This window comes from Saccostrea cucullata, unplaced genomic scaffold, assembly GCF_032062105.1.
Source record: "Saccostrea cucullata isolate Sc308-1 unplaced genomic scaffold, CSIRO_AGI_Scuc_v1 ctg5657, whole genome shotgun sequence".
Classification (NCBI taxonomy): domain Eukaryota; kingdom Metazoa; phylum Mollusca; class Bivalvia; order Ostreida; family Ostreidae; genus Saccostrea; species Saccostrea cuccullata.
Genome location: NW_026929724.1, coordinates 17,139 through 38,627, shown reverse-complemented (window position 1 = coordinate 38,627; position 21,489 = coordinate 17,139). Strand labels below are relative to the sequence as shown.

The 21,489-nt window shown below is 36.4% G+C and overlaps 3 protein-coding genes across 3 annotated transcripts; 2 read left to right on the top strand and 1 right to left on the bottom strand.

Annotated features, from left to right (window-relative positions):
* Positions 1 to 1,118: 1,118 nt before the first annotated feature.
* LOC134282031 (protein FMC1 homolog) lies at positions 1,119 to 3,539 on the bottom strand (the record flags this gene model as incomplete). Its single annotated transcript, XM_062764469.1, has 3 exons — positions 1,119 to 1,507; positions 2,000 to 2,152; positions 3,432 to 3,539. Coding segments are annotated over 3 exons (363 nt in total), but the record flags the coding sequence as incomplete, so codon positions are not given.
* A 221-nt stretch (positions 3,540 to 3,760) lies between these two features.
* Positions 3,761 to 9,282, top strand: LOC134282029 (immunoglobulin-binding protein 1-like). Its single transcript, XM_062764467.1, has 10 exons — positions 3,761 to 3,905; positions 4,167 to 4,279; positions 5,561 to 5,654; positions 6,071 to 6,183; positions 6,310 to 6,448; positions 6,954 to 7,023; positions 7,173 to 7,252; positions 7,447 to 7,589; positions 8,209 to 8,354; positions 8,951 to 9,282. The coding sequence occupies exons 1-10, from the start codon at positions 3,798 to 3,800 to the stop codon at positions 8,989 to 8,991; spliced, it is 1,047 nt and encodes a 348-aa protein (XP_062620451.1). The 5' UTR covers positions 3,761 to 3,797; the 3' UTR covers positions 8,992 to 9,282.
* Positions 9,283 to 9,325: 43 nt separating this feature from the next.
* Positions 9,326 to 15,249, top strand: LOC134282030 (immunoglobulin-binding protein 1-like). The gene is made up of 11 exons (XM_062764468.1): positions 9,326 to 9,332; positions 9,776 to 9,879; positions 10,141 to 10,253; positions 11,534 to 11,627; positions 12,044 to 12,156; positions 12,283 to 12,421; positions 12,927 to 12,996; positions 13,146 to 13,225; positions 13,420 to 13,562; positions 14,182 to 14,327; positions 14,918 to 15,249. The coding sequence occupies exons 1-11, from the start codon at positions 9,326 to 9,328 to the stop codon at positions 14,956 to 14,958; spliced, it is 1,050 nt and encodes a 349-aa protein (XP_062620452.1). The 3' UTR covers positions 14,959 to 15,249.
* Positions 15,250 to 21,489: the final 6,240 nt, after the last annotated feature.

Here is a 21,489-nt window from a genome sequence, read left to right as displayed (position 1 = left end):
TTGAAAACTACCTGAAATGTGCTGAATTCAATAAATTGTACGAGAAATATAAATTAACAGAAAATATTATAGTTCCAAAGCAGTGTATTCACAATTTTTGTTTTTATGACGTCACAAACTAGTCTGATTTTATATCCTTTTTCAGAAAGAGGACAAAATGGACAAAATTTCAAAATTTTAGCTTTAAAAGTTATAGAGCGCATGTGTGTTCAGGAACAATATTGACATATTTCATTGATATTATCATTCTACACATTATATCAAAATATTTATCCTGAACACGCATGCGCTCGGTGACTTTTATTTAAAATATCGACGAAATATGTACATTTTTCTGTAAAATTCATAAAAAACCGAAATTTACGTCATATTTGTGACGTCATTACATACATATGACGTCATTACTTATGAAATTATTCAGTGCTTTGAAGTCAGCATATACTCCCCTGTTTAAGGACTTAATTAAATATTACTCCATCAAAGTTTGATTTGGGGGGCAAATATTGGTTAATACCGCATAAAGTTCTTTGTGAGAGTGCAAGGATATGTCAATCAAACCCGCCGAAAAATTTGAAATTTCAATATCTTTTAAACGAAATAAGATTTTTAATTAATTTTTGTGTGAAATGCTATTAAAATATATAAGTCGTAATATTATAGAGAAAATAATAACTTCAAATCTGTGTCCAAGTACCTTTAAAGGTCTTTGCCCCCAAAGACACCAGCCCACATCTTTCCTGGTAGATCTTATCCAACATCCCCGAGGCACCAAATGTAATGGGAGAGAGAAAGATGCAGTGGACCATACTAGGATTCAATGGCTACACTAGGAATCAAACCTAGGACCTCTGCATAACAAGTCAGTGCTCCAACCACTAATATCGGGGCAGAAATCCAGTCATGTAGCCTATACAACTTCACAGGCAAGAACATGTTAAAGTTTAATTTAGTTTCAATCAAAGTTCAGAACTATATCTTGCCATGAATTCATGTGTTGTACATAAATGTGATCTTGACCAGAATCATTGAACCCCAAAAATAAAGTAATTGGAAGTATCGAAATCATATTCCCACCAAGGAATGAATATGTGCAGATCGATGATAAAAGATATGCAAAACAATATCGAAATTTTTTAATTAATTAGTAAAAATTAGTACACGTACATGTACTTCAATAGTTTCAGTAGCGTATACATAAGCATAACATTACACAATTAAATATATGCTCAGTAATCTATTCACAACTTTTATTTTATAAATTAACCATGAATCTTGGCAAGAAGAATGTAAAGATAATGTCAATTTATACATGCTACTTTACATAATTCAGCCAGTGTGTGGAAAAAGTATAAACAATTAAATTCAACACAAGATACCAATCCCCCCCTTCCCACTATGATTCTGCTTATTTATTGTCCACAGATTGAGATGTGGGTGTTCTAAGTCCTACAAGGTTGGCACTCTCTTCAACAGATCTTTCTGTAGTTTTGTATCTCTGTGCTAATTCCTGAAAAAATATTTTGAATGTAGAAATAAATTTCTAAAAACAATTCTTTTTTTTTTTTGCATATAGCAGAAAAATTAATATCAATTAGTTCTAATCTAATTCAATGGCATATATTTCAGTGAATGTGTATTGGCAATCTATTTGATTGGTTAAATAAAAAAGACTGTCAGATTGCACACCTGTGAAATACAAAAACTGAAATCGAGATCAGACTACCTAAGTAATTAGAATATATTAATATATTGACAATAATATATGTTTAACAAAAGAACAGAAATAAATTAAAATCTCCAAAATACATATAATTTTATGTTTTGAAACAACAAAATAACAAACTTTACTGGATATACATGTATATATACAGTAAAACTTGTTTAGAACGAACACAGATATTGCAAATTCACGGATATAAAGCAAAGTAATTTCATAGGTCCCAGTGACTTCGCTATAACCAAGTTTTACTGTAGTACACAGATTGTTGAGATATTTTACCTCTGATTTTCGCAGACTCTCCAGCATACAAAGATAGGTCTGTCCTACCATCATCACCTCATTCTGTCCCTTACATAACTTCTGACTTGTAACTTGGTGTTCTCTAAACTGGCTCACTATGTATCGAAATGCAGGTACGTCAGCTAATTTCTCCTGCAAAACAAATATGTGAGGAGGGCATAAAACATGGACCCCTGGAAATTCCAGATGTGGGATCAGGTGCCTTGGGGGAGTAATTACCCCCTGTTGACCAGTCATACTCGTCAAGAGCCTTACGTATTGATCAAGAAGATGGAACTATCCCTAGTCAATTCAGTATAAAAACAATAGGCCTTACAGGTGGTATAAAACAAATCTGCCTATACCACCCAATGATAGGTCATATTTCTTCAAATGAGGCTGCTGAAATCCCTCTAACATCAACTTATCAGTGAGTATCCTGTCTTACTTTAGAATTAATTTGATTGTACTCAGGGCAAGCTTTTGAGTAGCTTATAAGTTGGAGATGCAAAACAGAGAGTTATATTATTACTTTTCACGATTATACAGTTCAATAAAATTTTCTAGGTATAATATTCACAGTGTTTTCCCTAAGAACTGGCTACCGGCCAAATTGACCGCTTCAACTGACAAAAATGCCGCTTTGAAATAAAAATTTGTTGTTAGGTCCACAGAGATTTTGTTCATAAACCTCAGCCTCTAGCCTGTTACAACTTATCTCTAATCCTTTACTTTGAAATAAAGGGAAAACACTGTATTCAAAATCACAGCTAAGTCTATAGGCTTACCTTGCAACACTACTCACTATAGGGTTACCTTGAAACACTACTCATATAATCGTAACAGGAGAGGAAAAAATGCAGCGGACCAGACCAGGATTCGAACCCAGGCCCCCTGAAACTCTGGTCAGGTGCTCTACCGACTGAGCCATCTGGCCTCCGGCGATCGAACCCGGCTGACCACCACATTCGTCCCTCCTTAAAGGTCTTTGGCCCCCAAAGACTCTAACCCAGGCTCATTCCTGGCAGGCCTCTATCCTGGTCACGGCACCAAATGTAATGGGAGAGGAGAAAATGCAGCAGACCAGACCAGGATTCAAACCCAGGCCACCTGAAACTCCGGTCAGGTGATCTACCGACTGAGCTATCTGGCCTCTGGCGATCGAACCCGGCTGACCGCCACATAATAAATAAAGATAAAATAATCATAACCCTGTTAATATTTATTAAAACAAGAGGCTCATGGACCACAGCCCTCACATGAGCACCGTGGCTAGGAAAAGAGAAGAATTCAGTTTTGAAAAGTTAATTGGAGATAATTCGGGCTGTAAACTAAAAAGATGTACAAGTTTGACTTTGAAGAAAAATTACTGTTAATTGACATTCTTATTAACTGAAAAAATATGGCTTAGTATACAATGCATAAAACTCACCTTTGAATTCACTGTTTCTTGCAATTCACGGCGTAATCGTTTGAAAAGCAGACGTCCCAAGTTCACTTTCTGTTGATTAGCCATGTTTTTATTCAGGGACGGGATAAAAGTAGGGTATGGGGTAGTTCAGTAAATATTCAAATTTTACTTATAAATGAATCACCTCCATTTAAGTAGGAAAAATAAAAACTCTTTTTTGGGGGGCTCATGTCTGAGATATTGATAAAAATAAAGTAATGTAATGAATTCGGAAAGTCAAATGTCTTGGTTGTTCCCCGGTATATTTATAGGACTACTTTTACCAGCCTCATCTCCTCAAGTGCTGAAAATAGAAATGAGTTGTACTGAAACTTTCTGACTAAACAAATGGCAGAGGGGGGAGAAGAGAGACTTCCAGACTTGTACGAGACGGTTTGGTCTTGTTGGGAAAAGCTGGACAGCACGGAGGAACCGTCATCCTCATACAATGTTCAGGTAAACGCGAATGTTTCTCTATTTCGAATTTTCTCAGTTCATGTTTTGTTTTATTTAGCTGCATCAGATTCCAACATGATGTATTGGCGCTGCATCTGAAGTAACCTTGTTTAAGAGGAACTGAAGTTGATATTATCAATGATGAGTTTTTATAGAAAAGGAGAAATAATTTATTTCATATATGGTACCTAATGCTTTGAACATGTTGAATATTGGAAATACTAATTAAACTAAGACTATAGCCATTTTTATTTCTTAAAGAAAACAATCATCACAGGAATAACAGCTGGAATGAAGGCCATTAGAATGGTGAATGAGCTCTGTCTGTTCAGCAGTAATGAAGAGATTGAAGAGGTCGCAACAAATGAAATAAAGTAATTCACTTTAAGATGATTGATGCAATTTGTACTTGATACTAATAGATGTCTCCAGTCACTTAATTTGCTTATACTGCATAAACTAGCTGTCACAACTCAGATTATAACATAAAAATTGGAAGCTATTAAATTGGATTTTTGTCACCTGTGAGAATTATTAGCTCACCTGCTCCGAAGGCTCAAGTGAGCTTTTCTGATCACATTTTGCCCATCGTCTATCCGTCTGTCCTTCTGTCTGTCTGTCTGTCTGTCCATCCGTCCGTCTGTCTGTCTGTCTGTCCGTCCGTCTGTAAACTTTTCACATTTTCGACTTCTTCTCAAGAACCAATGGGCCAATCTTAACCAAACTTGGTACAAAGCATCCTTGGGTAAAGGGGAGTTTAAATTGTTAAAATGAAGGGCCAAGTCTCCTTACAAGGGGAGATAAACAAGAAAAGACAAAAATAGGGTGGGGTCAGTAAAACATTCTTCTTCTCAAGAACCACTGGGCCAGGAAAGCTGAAACTTATGTGGAAGCATCCTTGGGTAGTGTAGATACTAAATTGTTAAAATCATGACCCCCGGGGATAGAGCGAGGCCACAATAGGGAATCCAAGTTTTACATAGAAATATGTAGAACAAATCTTTAAAAATCTTCTACTCAAGAACCACTGGGCCAGGAAAGCTGAAACTTATGTGGAAGCATCCTTGGGTAGTGTAGATATTAAATTGTTAAAACCATGATCCCCGGGGGTAGGGCGGGGCCACAATAGGGAATCCAAGTTTTACATAGAAATATATAGAACAAATCTTTAAAAATCTTCTTTTCAAGAACCACTGGGCCAGGAAAGCTGAAACTTATATGGAAGCATCCTGGGGTAGTGTAGATTCTAAAGTTTTAAAATCATAAAAGGGAAGGGGGTAGTGGGGCATGATAGGTATAGAAAGAGGGGGAATCTGGTAAAGAACTGCATCACCCAAGTTACTCAGGTGAGCTATGTGGCCCATTGGGCCTCTTGTTAAATATACAATCATTGTATAACAGTCAACTATTTTGCCAGAAAATAAACACTAAATAGTAAATAACATATTTGGGTGAAATATGTATCGGTATAATGTACATGAAATGACATCACAAATCAGCTTGGCCATAAAGTTATTATCTGCCATGTCATCATATACAAATTTACAAGCAAACATATATTTGGATAAAAACGTCACCCTCTAAGATAGTAAATATAAATAGTAAATGGTATCTTGAAATAATAATGTATGATTAATGTAAAATTAAACTTTTAGGTACCTTTTGTTGCCAGCCTTTGTAGGATATTTCACAGAGAGGAAAACGGTGAAAAAAATGGAGGATAGAGAAGGTCTAGTAAAGGAAGCAACTGTAAGTCTAAAGAAAACTGAAATTTGTTGTAAAATATGAAAATCAGAAATTTACCATTTTTGCTTTATTATTTGATTGAATGATAGGCTAAAAGTTTTTGAGGAAAGTAAGTCATCAGTCTGGTTGTCTTGTTCTTGGGGGGAAAAATTCAGTTATTCTTTAGTTTTTTTCAAATGTAATATACTGATTCTATTTGTCATGTTGTACCTTGTAAGTACATGCAGTAAGCAAAAAGAGATCCATAGTATACATGTACCAGCCTTTTCAAAGGTGATAATTCCAACGAGTTCCTTGGAATTTATTATCTTACCTGCTTTAATTTTGAATTGTCACATTATACATATTTAAACCCCAGATCTGCTGTTCCAAACATTGAGAATAAAAGAACCTTCATCTGTTTATATTTTTTATTCCAGGCATATTACACAGATTTCCTTAGAAACTGTGACAGTTATGGAGTAGCTAAAATTGATAAGAAGCTTTTGAATTTAACATCTGAGAGTCAGCAGAAAGCCATGTGTCCAAACGGGTAATCATTTACTTTATTATTAATACATTGTATCTGATATTAAAATAGTTTTCTAATCTTAAAAACATGTGTCCATACACACATACATGTATTTATTTTATTGATTTAACACTTGATATGTTTTAGACCTCCACAAGGACTAGCTGGTCAAATGCAGACCAGAGAGGAGAAGATCAAAAGTTTTAAAGAAAAGAAAGAGCTTGATGCCAAAGTGACAGAACTCCATGAGAAAATGAAGCAAGAACATGTAGATGATGAAATAAAGGTTACATTCTTTCCATGTAAAGTGATATTGTGTGTTTGGGCTCAGTATATTTTAAATAACTGTATCTTTACTTAATATTTTGATAACTTTACTTATATAACCCCAATATGCAAATTATTTTAAATGTAGTTATGTAAATCACTTACTTTCGTGATGCCAAATTTTTGTGTTTTAAGGAAAAATGTTGGTACAATGAGATTTGATTTCATAGGGTGAAGGGAGGATTTTTATACTGTTCTGTAGAATTTAAAAATGGGGGGACATGAAATTGTGGGTCTCTCCATAACATGAAATGAACAAAAACTAAATCCCAGTGAAAGTTAGTGATTTCACGGTGAATTGATATTCATAATTTCAATTTCTCGCATTGAGATGGGGAGTTTCAACAGTTGAAATTTTAGCATCTTGAATATGAACTGCAAATTTATGGCAAATTTTGTATCTCTGATTTAGTTTTCTTATACTTCTTTCTATGTAGGATTTATTGTGTTTATTCTGATTACAGAGAGAATACTTCTTGGGTTTAATTAAACAATGGGTTGGAACTGCAAAAGAGAGTCTGGAATCTCTCCAGGGTAAATGTCATTAAGTGAAGAAATTGAATATAAATTTCTGGATGCAGATATATATAAATATATTCCACAATTAGGATGAAAGTATAACCCCATGTTTCTAACATAGCAGTGAAGATTCTGAGTAATGCTGAATTTATTGTATTCTGCAGTTGAGACTACCATGTTAGGCCTGCGGCATCAAGCGTTAGATGATAAACCTCCAGAAAACAAACCTAAGGAACAGAGGAAGGTATCCTATCCAAATTTATCATGAATTTCTTTTTGAAGACCGAGTTCACAGGCTCTTGGGCCATTAAACCTTGACAAGCTCACTTTTTGATCTTGGTCTCACTTTCACAAAAGGAATTTATTGGGAGGAAGATGAAAAAGACCAGAAAATTTCTTGAGAAGGTTGGAAATTTATTTCTTTTTAACCTTTAACAGGCATTCCGTCCATTCATCATCACTAAAGACATGATTCAGAAGGCAGTGTTTGGAGCAGGTTATCCCAGCTTACCCACAATGACCATAGAGGAGTTTTATGAACAGAAAGTCAAAGATGGCACCTTCCATCCTCCTACATCACAGTAAGGATTTGTCTTAATAGATCATTTCTTAAAGGGGGACAACTCTGCTTGTCATCAATAAAACAAGGTAGTTTGGAATGTTAATATGTATCAGAAGTCAGAAGGCATGCAGATGACATGGTCTGGTCTCATGATAATAGGAAAAACTGGCATAATAATAGCATAATAATTTTGTTGATGTGAAGAGATTGTGCATTTGAAATGGATTTGAAAGTCTACTGAAAACCATTGATGCAAAATGTGGGATCCTTTTATTGTTGCAACTCACACTATCTTTCATTTCAGTTCAAACATGTAGGGAAACTTAAATATTCAAACAAAAGAAGAAAAATTTTTGGTTAATAACTTTCTAAATTTAATATTTTGCCTTTAAAGTAATATATACTTTACTGTATAATATCTCATTAAAGTTATTTTTGGTTTGTTGAGATAGAAACAGTGCAATGATATCATTTGGTTGAGGGCATATGTATTGCAGTGGGCAAAATATTTTTTCCCAATAGATTCTCGTCACTGAATGACATCATTGTTATACAGTTTGTATTACATTGTCAGGCAGTCCATTTAATGCATCACTGATACTGTATACATGTACAGCTGTCTGTTTTGTGGGTTTTAGGGGACACAGTATGCAAGACTGGGCGAGCGACCCCGACAAAGATAAAGAGGCCCAGGAGAGGGAGGCCGAGGAAAAAGAAAATAAGATCGAACAAGACGACCCTGAGGAGCTACAGAAGGCCAGGGCAATGGATGACTGGAAAGATGGTAAAATAATATTATAAACATGTTCTTCTCAAGATTATTAATTTTACTAGTTTATATAATGAGTGGGTAACTGATAGAGTATTTTAGTTTTTTAGTTTTCATGTGTTATAATTTTCCTATTAAAATAAAGTTCTTACTGAATCTGTTATCAAGCCATCATGGGGTAATGGGAATTTTTTAAAAACCATCTGCAAATAATGTTTCACTCTCTTTTACGAATTAAATTGTACATACATGATTACAGTGTGAAGCAAATTGTGCAGAAATATGTTGTTCATTTGGAATTAAAAGAATATTTATTAGTACACTGTAACAAGTGGACTGCAAAATGTTGCATCCCCTAGCACAGAGCATGTCTATTGATCAAGACAGCATTTGTCATCGATCCCAATGCAAATTATGTAACTTCAAGGACAAACTAATACACAATCACAAATACCCCCCCCCCCCCCTCCCCCAATTCTGTTGTGAAGGAATAACAAGCATTGCTTAAACTTAAAATATGCTTGGATAAATGGAGTTATGAAAAGGTATTTGATCCTTGAAGATTTTCACTCTGTTTCAGTTAAAATGTGGAATTTTCTTTCTCATTTCAGATCATCGTAGAGGATGGGGAAATCGCAAAAATATGGGCTGAGATGAAAATGTGGAGTTCACACTAAGACCAATAGACCATAGTGGTGTTGCCATTTGACACTCTGTCAGCATGTGCTCTCCAAGAAATGAAATCTGAATGGCCATTATTCAAAACTCAGGAATTACTTTATTTCTCTATGATAACAGTAAACATTGGTGAGAAATAATCAAGACTAAGAGTAAAGGATGAAAGTTTTGCTTTTATGACAAACAAATGCTGTTATACATGTATGTGTAGAATTATTTGCCTGTGATAATACTTGTAATTATTAATAAAGACCATTTAAGTACATATTTGTGTACAGTGTATTGAATTATATAAGCTGACAATTAGAATGGAAAGTGATGTCATAATTTAGTAACAAACAAAGAGCTAACAATTGGTATATTATTGATCAAAATACAACCGATTGATAGGTTGTACATATTTTATACTGATAAGGTCATTATACCGACCAAAGGAACCGGACAAAATTTCAAAATTTTAGCTTTAAAAGTTATAGAGCGCATGTGTGTTCAGGAACAATATTGACATATTTCATTGATATTATCATTCTACACATTATATCAAAATATTTATCCTGAACACGCATGCGCTCGGTGACTTTTATTTAAAATATCGACGAAATATGTACATTTTTCTGTAAAATTCATAAAAAACCGAAATTTATGTCATATTTGTGACGTCATTACATACATATGACGTCATTACTTATGAAATTATTCAGTGCTTTGAAGTCAGCATATACTCCCCTGTTTAAGGACTTAATTAAATATTACTCCAGAAGAAGGGGGAGAAGAGAGACTTCCAGACTTGTACGAGACGGTTTGGTCTTGTTGGGAAAAGCTGGACAGCACGGAGGAACCGTCATCCTCATACAATGTTCAGGTAAACGCGAATGTTTCTCTATTTCGAATTTTCTCAGTTCATGTTTTGTTTTATTTAGCTGCATCAGATTCCAACATGATGTATTGGCGCTGCATCTGAAGTAACCTTGTTTAAGAGGAACTGAAGTTGATATTATCAATGATGAGTTTTTATAGAAAAGGAGAAATAATTTATTTCATATATGGTACCTAATGCTTTGAACATGTTGAATATTGGAAATACTAATTAAACTAAGACTATAGCCATTTTTATTTCTTAAAGAAAACAATCATCACAGGAATAACAGCTGGAATGAAGGCCATTAGAATGGTGAATGAGCTCTGTCTGTTCAGCAGTAATGAAGAGATTGAAGAGGTCGCAACAAATGAAATAAAGTAATTCACTTTAAGATGATTGATGCAATTTGTACTTGATACTAATAGATGTCTCCAGTCACTTAATTTGCTTATACTGCATAAACTAGCTGTCACAACTCAGATTATAACATAAAAATTGGAAGCTATTAAATTGGATTTTTGTCACCTGTGAGAATTATTAGCTCACCTGCTCCGAAGGCTCAAGTGAGCTTTTCTGATCACATTTTGCCCATCGTCTATCCGTCTGTCCTTCTGTCTGTCTGTCTGTCTGTCCATCCGTCCGTCTGTCTGTCTGTCTGTCCGTCCGTCTGTAAACTTTTCACATTTTCGACTTCTTCTCAAGAACCAATGGGCCAATCTTAACCAAACTTGGTACAAAGCATCCTTGGGTAAAGGGGAGTTTAAATTGTTAAAATGAAGGGCCAAGTCTCCTTACAAGGGGAGATAAACAAGAAAAGACAAAAATAGGGTGGGGTCAGTAAAACATTCTTCTTCTCAAGAACCACTGGGCCAGGAAAGCTGAAACTTATGTGGAAGCATCCTTGGGTAGTGTAGATATTAAATTGTTAAAATCATGACCCCCGGGGATAGAGCGAGGCCACAATAGGGAATCCAAGTTTTACATAGAAATATGTAGAACAAATCTTTAAAAATCTTCTACTCAAGAACCACTGGGCCAGGAAAGCTGAAACTTATGTGGAAGCATCCTTGGGTAGTGTAGATATTAAATTGTTAAAACCATGATCCCCGGGGGTAGGGCGGGGCCACAATAGGGAATCCAAGTTTTACATAGAAATATATAGAACAAATCTTTAAAAATCTTCTTTTCAAGAACCACTGGGCCAGGAAAGCTGAACTTATATGGAAGCATCCTGGGGTAGTGTAGATTCTAAAGTTTTAAAATCATAAAAGGGAAGGGGGTAGTGGGGCATGATAGGTATAGAAAGAGGGGGAATCTGGTAAAGAACTGCATCACCCAAGTTACTCAGGTGAGCTATGTGGCCCATTGGGCCTCTTGTTAAATATACAATCATTGTATAACAGTCAACTATTTTGCCAGAAAATAAACACTAAATAGTAAATAACATATTTGGGTGAAATATGTATCGGTATAATGTACATGAAATGACATCACAAATCAGCTTGGCCATAAAGTTATTATCTGCCATGTCATCATATACAAATTTACAAGCAAACATATATTTGGATAAAAACGTCACCCTCTAAGATAGTAAATATAAATAGTAAATGGTATCTTGAAATAATAATGTATGATTAATGTAAAATTAAACTTTTAGGTACCTTTTGTTGCCAGCCTTTGTAGGATATTTCACAGAGAGGAAAACGGTGAAAAAAATGGAGGATAGAGAAGGTCTAGTAAAGGAAGCAACTGTAAGTCTAAAGAAAACTGAAATTTGTTGTAAAATATGAAAATCAGAAATTTACCATTTTTGCTTTATTATTTGATTGAATGATAGGCTAAAAGTTTTTGAGGAAAGTAAGTCATCAGTCTGGTTGTCTTGTTCTTGGGGGGAAAAATTCAGTTATTCTTTAGTTTTTTTCAAATGTAATATACTGATTCTATTTGTCATGTTGTACCTTGTAAGTACATGCAGTAAGCAAAAAGAGATCCATAGTATACATGTACCAGCCTTTTCAAAGGTGATAATTCCAACGAGTTCCTTGGAATTTATTATCTTACCTGCTTTAATTTTGAATTGTCACATTATACATATTTAAACCCCAGATCTGCTGTTCCAAACATTGAGAATAAAAGAACCTTCATCTGTTTATATTTTTTATTCCAGGCATATTACACAGATTTCCTTAGAAACTGTGACAGTTATGGAGTAGCTAAAATTGATAAGAAGCTTTTGAATTTAACATCTGAGAGTCAGCAGAAAGCCATGTGTCCAAACGGGTAATCATTTACTTTATTATTAATACATTGTATCTGATATTAAAATAGTTTTCTAATCTTAAAAACATGTGTCCATACACACATACATGTATTTATTTTATTGATTTAACACTTGATATGTTTTAGACCTCCACAAGGACTAGCTGGTCAAATGCAGACCAGAGAGGAGAAGATCAAAAGTTTTAAAGAAAAGAAAGAGCTTGATGCCAAAGTGACAGAACTCCATGAGAAAATGAAGCAAGAACATGTAGATGATGAAATAAAGGTTACATTCTTTCCATGTAAAGTGATATTGTGTGTTTGGGCTCAGTATATTTTAAATAACTGTATCTTTACTTAATATTTTGATAACTTTACTTATATAACCCCAATATGCAAATTATTTTAAATGTAGTTATGTAAATCACTTACTTTCGTGATGCCAAATTTTTGTGTTTTAAGGAAAAATGTTGGTACAATGAGATTTGATTTCATAGGGTGAAGGGAGGATTTTTATACTGTTCTGTAGAATTTAAAAATGGGGGGACATGAAATTGTGGGTCTCTCCATAACATGAAATGAACAAAAACTAAATCCCAGTGAAAGTTAGTGATTTCACGGTGAATTGATATTCATAATTTCAATTTCTCGCATTGAGATGGGGAGTTTCAACAGTTGAAATTTTAGCATCTTGAATATGAACTGCAAATTTATGGCAAATTTTGTATCTCTGATTTAGTTTTCTTATACTTCTTTCTATGTAGGATTTATTGTGTTTATTCTGATTACAGAGAGAATACTTCTTGGGTTTAATTAAACAATGGGTTGGAACTGCAAAAGAGAATCTGGAATCTCTCCAGGGTAAATGTCACTAAGTGAAGAAATTGAATATAAATTTCTGGATGCAGATATATATAAATATATTCCACAATTAGGATGAAAGTATAACCCCATGTTTCTAACATAGCAGTGAAGATTCTGAGTAATGCTGAATTTATTGTATTCTGCAGTTGAGACTACCATGTTAGGCCTGCGGCATCAAGCGTTAGATGATAAACCTCCAGAAAACAAACCTAAGGAACAGAGGAAGGTATCCTATCCAAATTTATCATGAATTTCTTTTTGAAGACCGAGTTCACAGGCTCTTGGGCCATTAAACCTTGACAAGCTCACTTTTTGATCTTGGTCTCACTTTCACAAAAGGAATTTATTGGGAGGAAGATGAAAAAGACCAGAAAATTTCTTGAGAAGGTTGGAAATTTATTTCTTTTTAACCTTTAACAGGCATTCCGTCCATTCATCATCACTAAAGACATGATTCAGAAGGCAGTGTTTGGAGCAGGTTATCCCAGCTTACCCACAATGACCATAGAGGAGTTTTATGAACAGAAAGTCAAAGATGGCACCTTCCATCCTCCTACATCACAGTAAGGATTTGTCTTAATAGATCATTTCTTAAAGGGGGACAACTCTGCTTGTCATCAATAAAACAAGGTAGTTTGGAATGTTAATATGTATCAGAAGTCAGAAGGCATGCAGATGACATGGTCTGGTCTCATGATAATAGGAAAAACTGGCATAATAATAGCATAATAATTTTGTTGATGTGAAGAGATTGTGCATTTGAAATGGATTTGAAAGTCTACTGAAAACCATTGATGCAAAATGTGGGATCCTTTTATTGTTGCAACTCACACTATCTTTCATTTCAGTTCAAACATGTAGGGAAACTTAAATATTCAAACAAAAGAAGAAAAATTTTTGGTTAATAACTTTCTAAATTTAATATTTTGCCTTTAAAGTAATATATACTTTACTGTATAATATCTCATTAAAGTTATTTTTGGTTTGTTGAGATAGAAACAGTGCAATGATATCATTTGGTTGAGGGCATATGTATTGCAGTGGGCAAAATATTTTTTCCCAATAGATTCTCGTCACTGAATGACATCATTGTTATACAGTTTGTATTACATTGTCAGGCAGTCCATTTAATGCATCACTGATACTGTATACATGTACAGCTGTCTGTTTTGTGGGTTTTAGGGGACACAGTATGCAAGACTGGGCGAGCGACCCCGACAAAGATAAAGAGGCCCAGGAGAGGGAGGCCGAGGAAAAAGAAAATAAGATCGAACAAGACGACCCTGAGGAGCTACAGAAGGCCAGGGCAATGGATGACTGGAAAGATGGTAAAATAATATTATAAACATGTTCTTCTCAAGATTATTAATTTTACTAGTTTATATAATGAGTGGGTAACTGATAGAGTATTTTAGTTTTTTAGTTTTCATGTGTTATAATTTTCCTATTAAAATAAAGTTCTTACTGAATCTGTTATCAAGCCATCATGGGGTAATGGGAATTTTTTAAAAACCATCTGCAAATAATGTTTCACTCTCTTTTACGAATTAAATTGTACATACATGATTACAGTGTGAAGCAAATTGTGCAGAAATATGTTGTTCATTTGGAATTAAAAGAATATTTATTAGTACACTGTAACAAGTGGACTGCAAAATGTTGCATCCCCTAGCACAGAGCATGTCTATTGATCAAGACAGCATTTGTCATCGATCCCAATGCAAATTATGTCACTTCAAGGACAAACTAATACACAATCACAAATACCCCCCCCTCCCCCAATTCTGGGGTGAAGGAAGAACAAGCATTGCGTAAACTTAAAATATGCTTGGATAAATGGAGTTATGAAAAGGTATTTGATCCTTGAAGATTTTCACTCTGTTTCAGTTAAAATGTGGAATTTTCTTTCTCATTTCAGATCATCGTAGAGGATGGGGAAATCGCAAAAATATGGGCTGAGATGAAAATGTGGAGTTCACACTAAGACCAATAGACCATAGTGGTGTTGCCATTTGACACTCTGTCAGCATGTGCTCTCCAAGAAATGAAATCTGAATGGCCATTATTCAAAACTCAGGAATTACTTTATTTCTCTATGATAACAGTAAACATTGGTGAGAAATAATCAAGACTAAGAGTAAAGGATGAAAGTTTTGCTTTTATGACAAACAAATGCTGTTATACATGTATGTGTAGAATTATTTGCCTGTGATAATACTTGTAATTATTAATAAAGACCATTTAAGTACATATTTGTGTACAGTGTATTGAATTATATAAGCTGACAATTAGAATGGAAAGTGATGTCATAATTTAGTAACAAACAAAGAGCTAACAATTGGTATATTATTGATCAAAATACAACCGATTGATAGGTTGTACATATTTTATACTGATAAGGTCATTATACCGACCAAAGAATTTATGAAATGCTGACCTTAAACAAGACTTTTGAAATTTGTCACATCAACTTATTTATCAATAGTCTGAGTTGATTTTAAATTTGATCAAACTCAGTTTTTGAATATCAAATAAATTTTGAGACATAAATACCATATGCACATGAAATTGGAATATTACTGCAGAATATAAATAAGGAAAAGTTGATAATGGAAGAAAGCTGGATAAAAACATTCTTCAGAAAAATGGAAAATTATGTGGAAGCTTTGTAAGGTAATGTAGATTCCAAATCATGGCCTCAGGAGGTAAGGATTATGCGATGATAGGAAATCAAATTAAGTTTTAGTTACATTGAAATACATTTAGAAAAATCTTCTCCAAGAAAAAAAAAATATAAAAGCTAAGACTTATGTGAAAGCTTTCTGAGGTACATTTTAGTAGATATTGAAAATTGTTCAAATTATGACCCAAGTGAGTTGGCTGGGGCCAACAGGCAATCCTCGGCTAACTCCACTACGCTCCATTCAAACCTTGGATGTGATTATCATTAGTGAAGGAATACACATCAGATCCTTACATTTCTCTGCCGGAAACTGCCTTGTCACTCATTTCATATTTGGCTGTGCATAATGTTCTTTGAAAATGTTTCTTAATTTGTGCAATTCTTTATTGTAAACAGATTTGATGATTACAACATCATATAAGTATAAACTGTTGGAACAAACTGTTGGGTGTGCCACAAAATAACTCCGATTTCAAATGTATGACATATTTGAAAGAAATTCAAATAAGATCACAATACTGAATCAGCAACATGGTAGAACACCTTTGACGTCTGAGGTTATGTTCGACTCTTCTAACCAAATTCAGGATCGATGAATCAATCATATGAATGTGTATACTTCCTCTAATGTCTAAGTAACTTATATATATAGATCCATCAAGCCAGTCGGATCCTATATGTATAGGGTGGGGCCACAGAAGGTTATCACATATAAACATATTGGGGTACCAGGCTGAAGCTAGCAGCCAATAACAGCAGCCATTAAGCGCGTAGAAGCTAGCAGCCAATAAGGAAATTCATCAAAGAACTGAGAGTACTCAGACGCAGTACTGTTTTTAATAGGTTATTTTAGATAATTAATGGTTAATGATTATAAAATTAATGCAACAATTAATTACATAATAATCAGGGTTCTCCATGAGCTGTTTTACTGTGTTGCTCCCGACACAGTAAAATTTTCTCCGACACAGTAACGATTCAAATTTCATGCATGCGACACAGTAAAAATTCTGCCGACAGAGTAAGAGTTGTGATCTTTAGAAAATCTAAACACACAAATTCTGTCTAACTGAAACTTTAATCAAACAATTCTACCTTTTTTCAATTCAAAAAGTTATAACACTTAATTACTAGGGCTTCACCTTGAGTAGTCAATCAATTATCTCGTAGACCCTCGCCGGACTTTACGCATGACGGAACAAAGACAAATAAATTGTTTTCAAAAACTCAATGTACCGGTTAATTGGTAGCTGCAATAAAATACATTGTATTACTTATGAAAAATATTTAAATATGTCTTTCCTGTAGAGCCACGGCTCTAGAATTATGTAAGCACTGTAAGTCAAACATGACATCGTTCCGAAGTCATTTTATTGATGTAAATAAATTGCCGAAAATTTTTAAATTCAGCATGCTTAATTACTGTTCTGAGGTTCCTTTTTTGTAATGCAGTAACTCGATAAAGAAACCTGATAAATAAACGCGGCAAATCTACTTTCCAAATTGTAAGTACTTCGACTATCAGTCAGAATTTCCTCTGCTTTTCCGAACGTTTTTTTCCTTTTACCAGTACGTACGACCATGCATTTGTGTGTGCTTAAAATCTTTTGTAATGATAATGAATTTTGATTCAGTCACGAATTTGTTCGCGAAAATACCGCGAAATATTAGTGCTTCGCGTAAACTCTGCAACACAGTAAAATCTCAAATGATGGAGAACCCTGATAATAAATCAGATACTCAGAGGCAGTAAGGCTCACCTGAACATTTTTTATTTTCTATTTTAAAACCGTAAAATAAGAAATACATTACTTTATAATTTTTATCCAATTGAACAAACAAGCACTAGGAAATGGTTAACTCCTTCAGGAAGAATCCCTTTTCAACTCCTTCAGGGACCTCAAGATTATGACAAGGCCAATAAGCTAACCTGAAATTTGATTAATATATAACGATTGTAAGCAGAAATATAGCACAAGTGTAAACTAGGTTGACACTTGAAGGGTCCAGTTAGCTAACCTGAACTTTGATGTTTTTCATCATTGTAGATTGGGAAACGGGAAAAGGGCAGCTATTATACGCCTTATCCTTGAAGTGTTCATCAAATGATTATTGGGACAAGGTAGAGGGGCCCTAGGGCTATCATTTGCCACTTTTAGAATGGGGCTGTAGTGGCACAACCCAGTGGTGCCAAGTGCGTGGGGCATATTTCCAGCATTAATATTTTATTCATTGTCGGCCTCCTGAACAAACTAACACTGGGGGTGGGTAGGGGGCCTTAGGGGGTACCCCTTGACAGATTTCCGCAGGGTCGTAGGGGCTGGAAGGGTCCAGTTAGCTAACCTGAACTTTGATGTTTTTCATCATTGTAGATTGGGAAACGGGAAAAGGGCAGCTATTATACGCCTTATCCTTGAAGTGTTCATCAAATAATTATTGGGGCAAGGTAGAGGGGCCCTAGGGCTATCATTTGCCACTTTCAGAATGGGGCTGTAGTGGCACCACCCAGTGGTGCCAAGTGCGTGGGCCATATTTCCAGCATTCATATTTTATTCATTGTCAGCCTCCTGAACAAACTAACACTGGGGGTGGGTAGGGGGCCTTAGGGGGTACCCCTTGACAGATTTCCACAGGGTCGTAGGGGCTGGAAGGGTCCAGTTAGCTAACCTGAACTTTGATGTTTTTCATCATTGTAGATTGGGAAACGGGAAAAGGGCAGCTATTATACGCCTTATCCTTGAAGTGTTCATCAAATAATTATTGGGGCAAGGTAGAGGGGCCCTAGGGCTATCATTTGCCACTTTCAGAATGGGGCTGTAGTGGCACCACCCAGTGGTGCCAAGTGCGTGGGGCATATTTCCAGCATTCATATTTTATTCATTGTCAGCCTCCTGAACAAACTAACACTGGGGGTGGGTAGGGGGCCTTAGGGGGTACCCCTTGACAGATTTCCGCAGGGTCGTAGGGGCTGGAAGGGTCCAGTTAGCTAACCTGAACTTTGATGTTTTTCATCATTGTAGATTGGGAAACGGGAAAAGGGCAGCTATTATACGCCTTATCCTTGAAGTGTTCATCAAATAATTATTGGGGCAAGGTAGAGGGGCCCTAGGGCTATCATTTGCCACTTTCAGAATGGGGCTGTAGTGGCACAACCCAGTGGTACCAAGTCCGTGGGGCATATTTCCAGCATTAATATTTTATTTATTGTCAGCCTCCTGAACAAACTAACACTGGGGGTGGGTAGGGGGCCTTAGGGGGTACCCCTTGACAGATTTCCGCAGGGTCGTAGGGGCTGGAAGGGTCCAGTTAGCTAACCTGAACTTTGATGTTTTTCATCATTGTAGATTGGGAAACGGGAAAAGGGCAGCTATTATACGCCTTATCCTTGAAGTGTTCATCAAATAATTATTGGGGCAAGGTAGAGGGGCCCTAGGGCTATCATTTGCCACTTTCAGAATGGGGCTGTAGTGGCACCACCCAGTGGTGCCAAGTGCGTGGGCCATATTTCCAGCATTCATATTTTATTCATTGTCAGCCTCCTGAACAAACTAACACTGGGGGTGGGTAGGGGGCCTTAGGGGGTACCCCTTGACAGATTTCCACAGGGTCGTAGGGGCTGGAAGGGTCCAGTTAGCTAACCTGAACTTTGATGTTTTTCATCATTGTAGATTGGGAAACGGGAAAAGGGAGCTATTATACGCCTTATCCTTGAAGTGTTCATCAAATAATTATTGGGGCAAGGTAGAGGGGCCCTAGGGCTATCATTTGCCACTTTCAGAATGGGGCTGTAGTGGCACCACCCAGTGGTGCCAAGTGCGTTGGGCATATTTCCAGCATTCATATTTTATTCATTGTCAGCCTCCTGAACAAATTAACACTGGGGGTGGGTAGGGGGCCTTAGGGGGTACCCCTTGACAGATTTCCGCAGGGTCGTAGGGTCTGGAAGGGTCCAGTTAGCTAACCTGAACTTTGATGTTTTTCATCATTGTAGATTGGGAAACGGGAAAAGGGCAGCTATTATACGCCTTATCCTTGGAGTGTTCATCAAATAATTATTGGGGCAAGGTAGAGGGGCCCTAGGGCTATCATTTGCCACTTTCAGAATGGGGCTGTAGTGGCACCGCCCAGTGGTGCCAAGTGCGTGGGGCATATTTCCAGCATTCATATTTTATTCATTGTTGGCCTCCTGAACAAACTAACACTGGGGGTGGGTAGGGGGCCTTAGGGGGTACCCCTTGACAGATTTCCACAGGGTCGTAGGGGCTGGAAGGGTCCAGTTAGCTAACCTGAACTTTGATGTTTTTCATCATTGTAGATTGGGAAACGGGAAAAGGGCAGCTATTATACGCCTTATCCTTGAAGTGTTCATCAAATAATTATTGGGGCAAGGTAGAGGGGCCCTAGGGCTATCATTTGCCACTTTCAGAATGGGGCTGTAGTGGCACCACCCAGTGGTGCCAAGTGCGTGGGGCATATTTCCAGCATTCATATTTTATTCATTGTCAGCCACCTGAACAAACTAACACTGGGGGTGGGTAGGGGGCCTTAGGGGGTACCCCTTGACAGATTTCCACAGGGTCGTAGGGGCTGGAAGGGTCCAGTTAGCTAACCTGAACTTTGATGTTTTTCATCACTGTAGATTGGGAAACGGGAAAAGGGCAGCTATTATACGCCTTATCCTTGAAGTGTTCATCAAATAATTATTGGGGCAAGGTAGAGGGGCCCTAGGGCTATCATTTGCCACTTTCCGAAAGGGGCTGTAGTGGCACCACCCAGTGGTGCCAAGTGCGTGGGGCATATTTCCAGCATTCATATTTTATTCATTGTCGGCCTCCTGAACAAACTAACACTGGGGGTGGGTAGGGGGCCCTAGGGGGTACCCCTTGACAGATTTCCGCAGGGTCGTAGGGGCTGGAAGGGTCCAGTTAGCTAACCTGAACTTTGATGTTTTTCATCATTGTAGATTCGGAAACGGGAAAAGGGCAGCTACTGTAGATCACTTAATTTTCGCGACACCTTATTTTCGCGAGATAGTCATTGACTCTTGATTAGCGAGACAAAATTTTCGCGAATCGTGGTCATTGCTCTATATATTCTTAAGGAATAATACTATACGCGAGAATTAAATTTTCGCGAGCACACTGTCTTGCGTAAGTACGCGAAAATAAAGTTTACGCGAATAAAAAGCGATTTATAGTATTATACGCCTTATCCTTGAAGTGTTCATCAAATGATTATTGGGACAAGGTAGAGGGGCCCTAGGGCTATCATTTGCCACTTTCAGAATGGGGCTGTAGTGGCACCACCCAGTGGTGCCAAGTGCGTGGGACATATTTCCAGCATATTGTTCATTTGGAAACGGGAAAAAGGCAGCTATTGTATATTGGCTTATGCATATCTAATGTCACTTATAACTTCAACATAATCTGTCAAACTGAACGCGACTTTTGTCGCAAATTTGTAAACAAAGTATAGACAGGGCAGTTCTATTGTATCCTAGGCTTTCAAGTATTAACTCGATTTGTTCAAAGTTGAAACCAATCGAAATAATTTGCTTTTGCAGAAAATCTGCAATTTTATTATACACCAATCGTATTTCTCAAAACTATTTAGTACGGATTACTGTCTTGTTCAACCAGGAAGTAAGTTGGAACTCTTGACGTAGTGTTTAGATCGTATCCCTTACAAGCAAAGAGTCGTGAGTTCGATACCGGCTGGGTGCATTTTAATTTTTTTTTTTTTCTTCTTATTTTTTTCAACCCAAATGACTTTTTAAAGTTGAAAAGGCCACAGGAACAATAAGATTA

Excerpts from the sequence above, each read along its gene's own strand:
- LOC134282029 (XM_062764467.1), top strand. The coding sequence starts at position 3,798 with ATGGCAGAGGGGGGAGAAGAGAGACTTCCAGACTTGTACGAGACGGTT. Across the intron at positions 6,184-6,309 it reads AAAGCCATGTGTCCAAACGG|ACCTCCACAAGGACTAGCTG; the intron begins GTAATCATTTAC and ends GATATGTTTTAG. Across the intron at positions 7,590-8,208 it reads TTCCATCCTCCTACATCACA|GGGACACAGTATGCAAGACT; the intron begins GTAAGGATTTGT and ends TGTGGGTTTTAG.
- LOC134282030 (XM_062764468.1), top strand. Across the intron at positions 10,254-11,533 it reads GTCGCAACAAATGAAATAAA|GTACCTTTTGTTGCCAGCCT; the intron begins GTAATTCACTTT and ends TTAAACTTTTAG. Across the intron at positions 12,422-12,926 it reads ATGTAGATGATGAAATAAAG|AGAGAATACTTCTTGGGTTT; the intron begins GTTACATTCTTT and ends TTCTGATTACAG.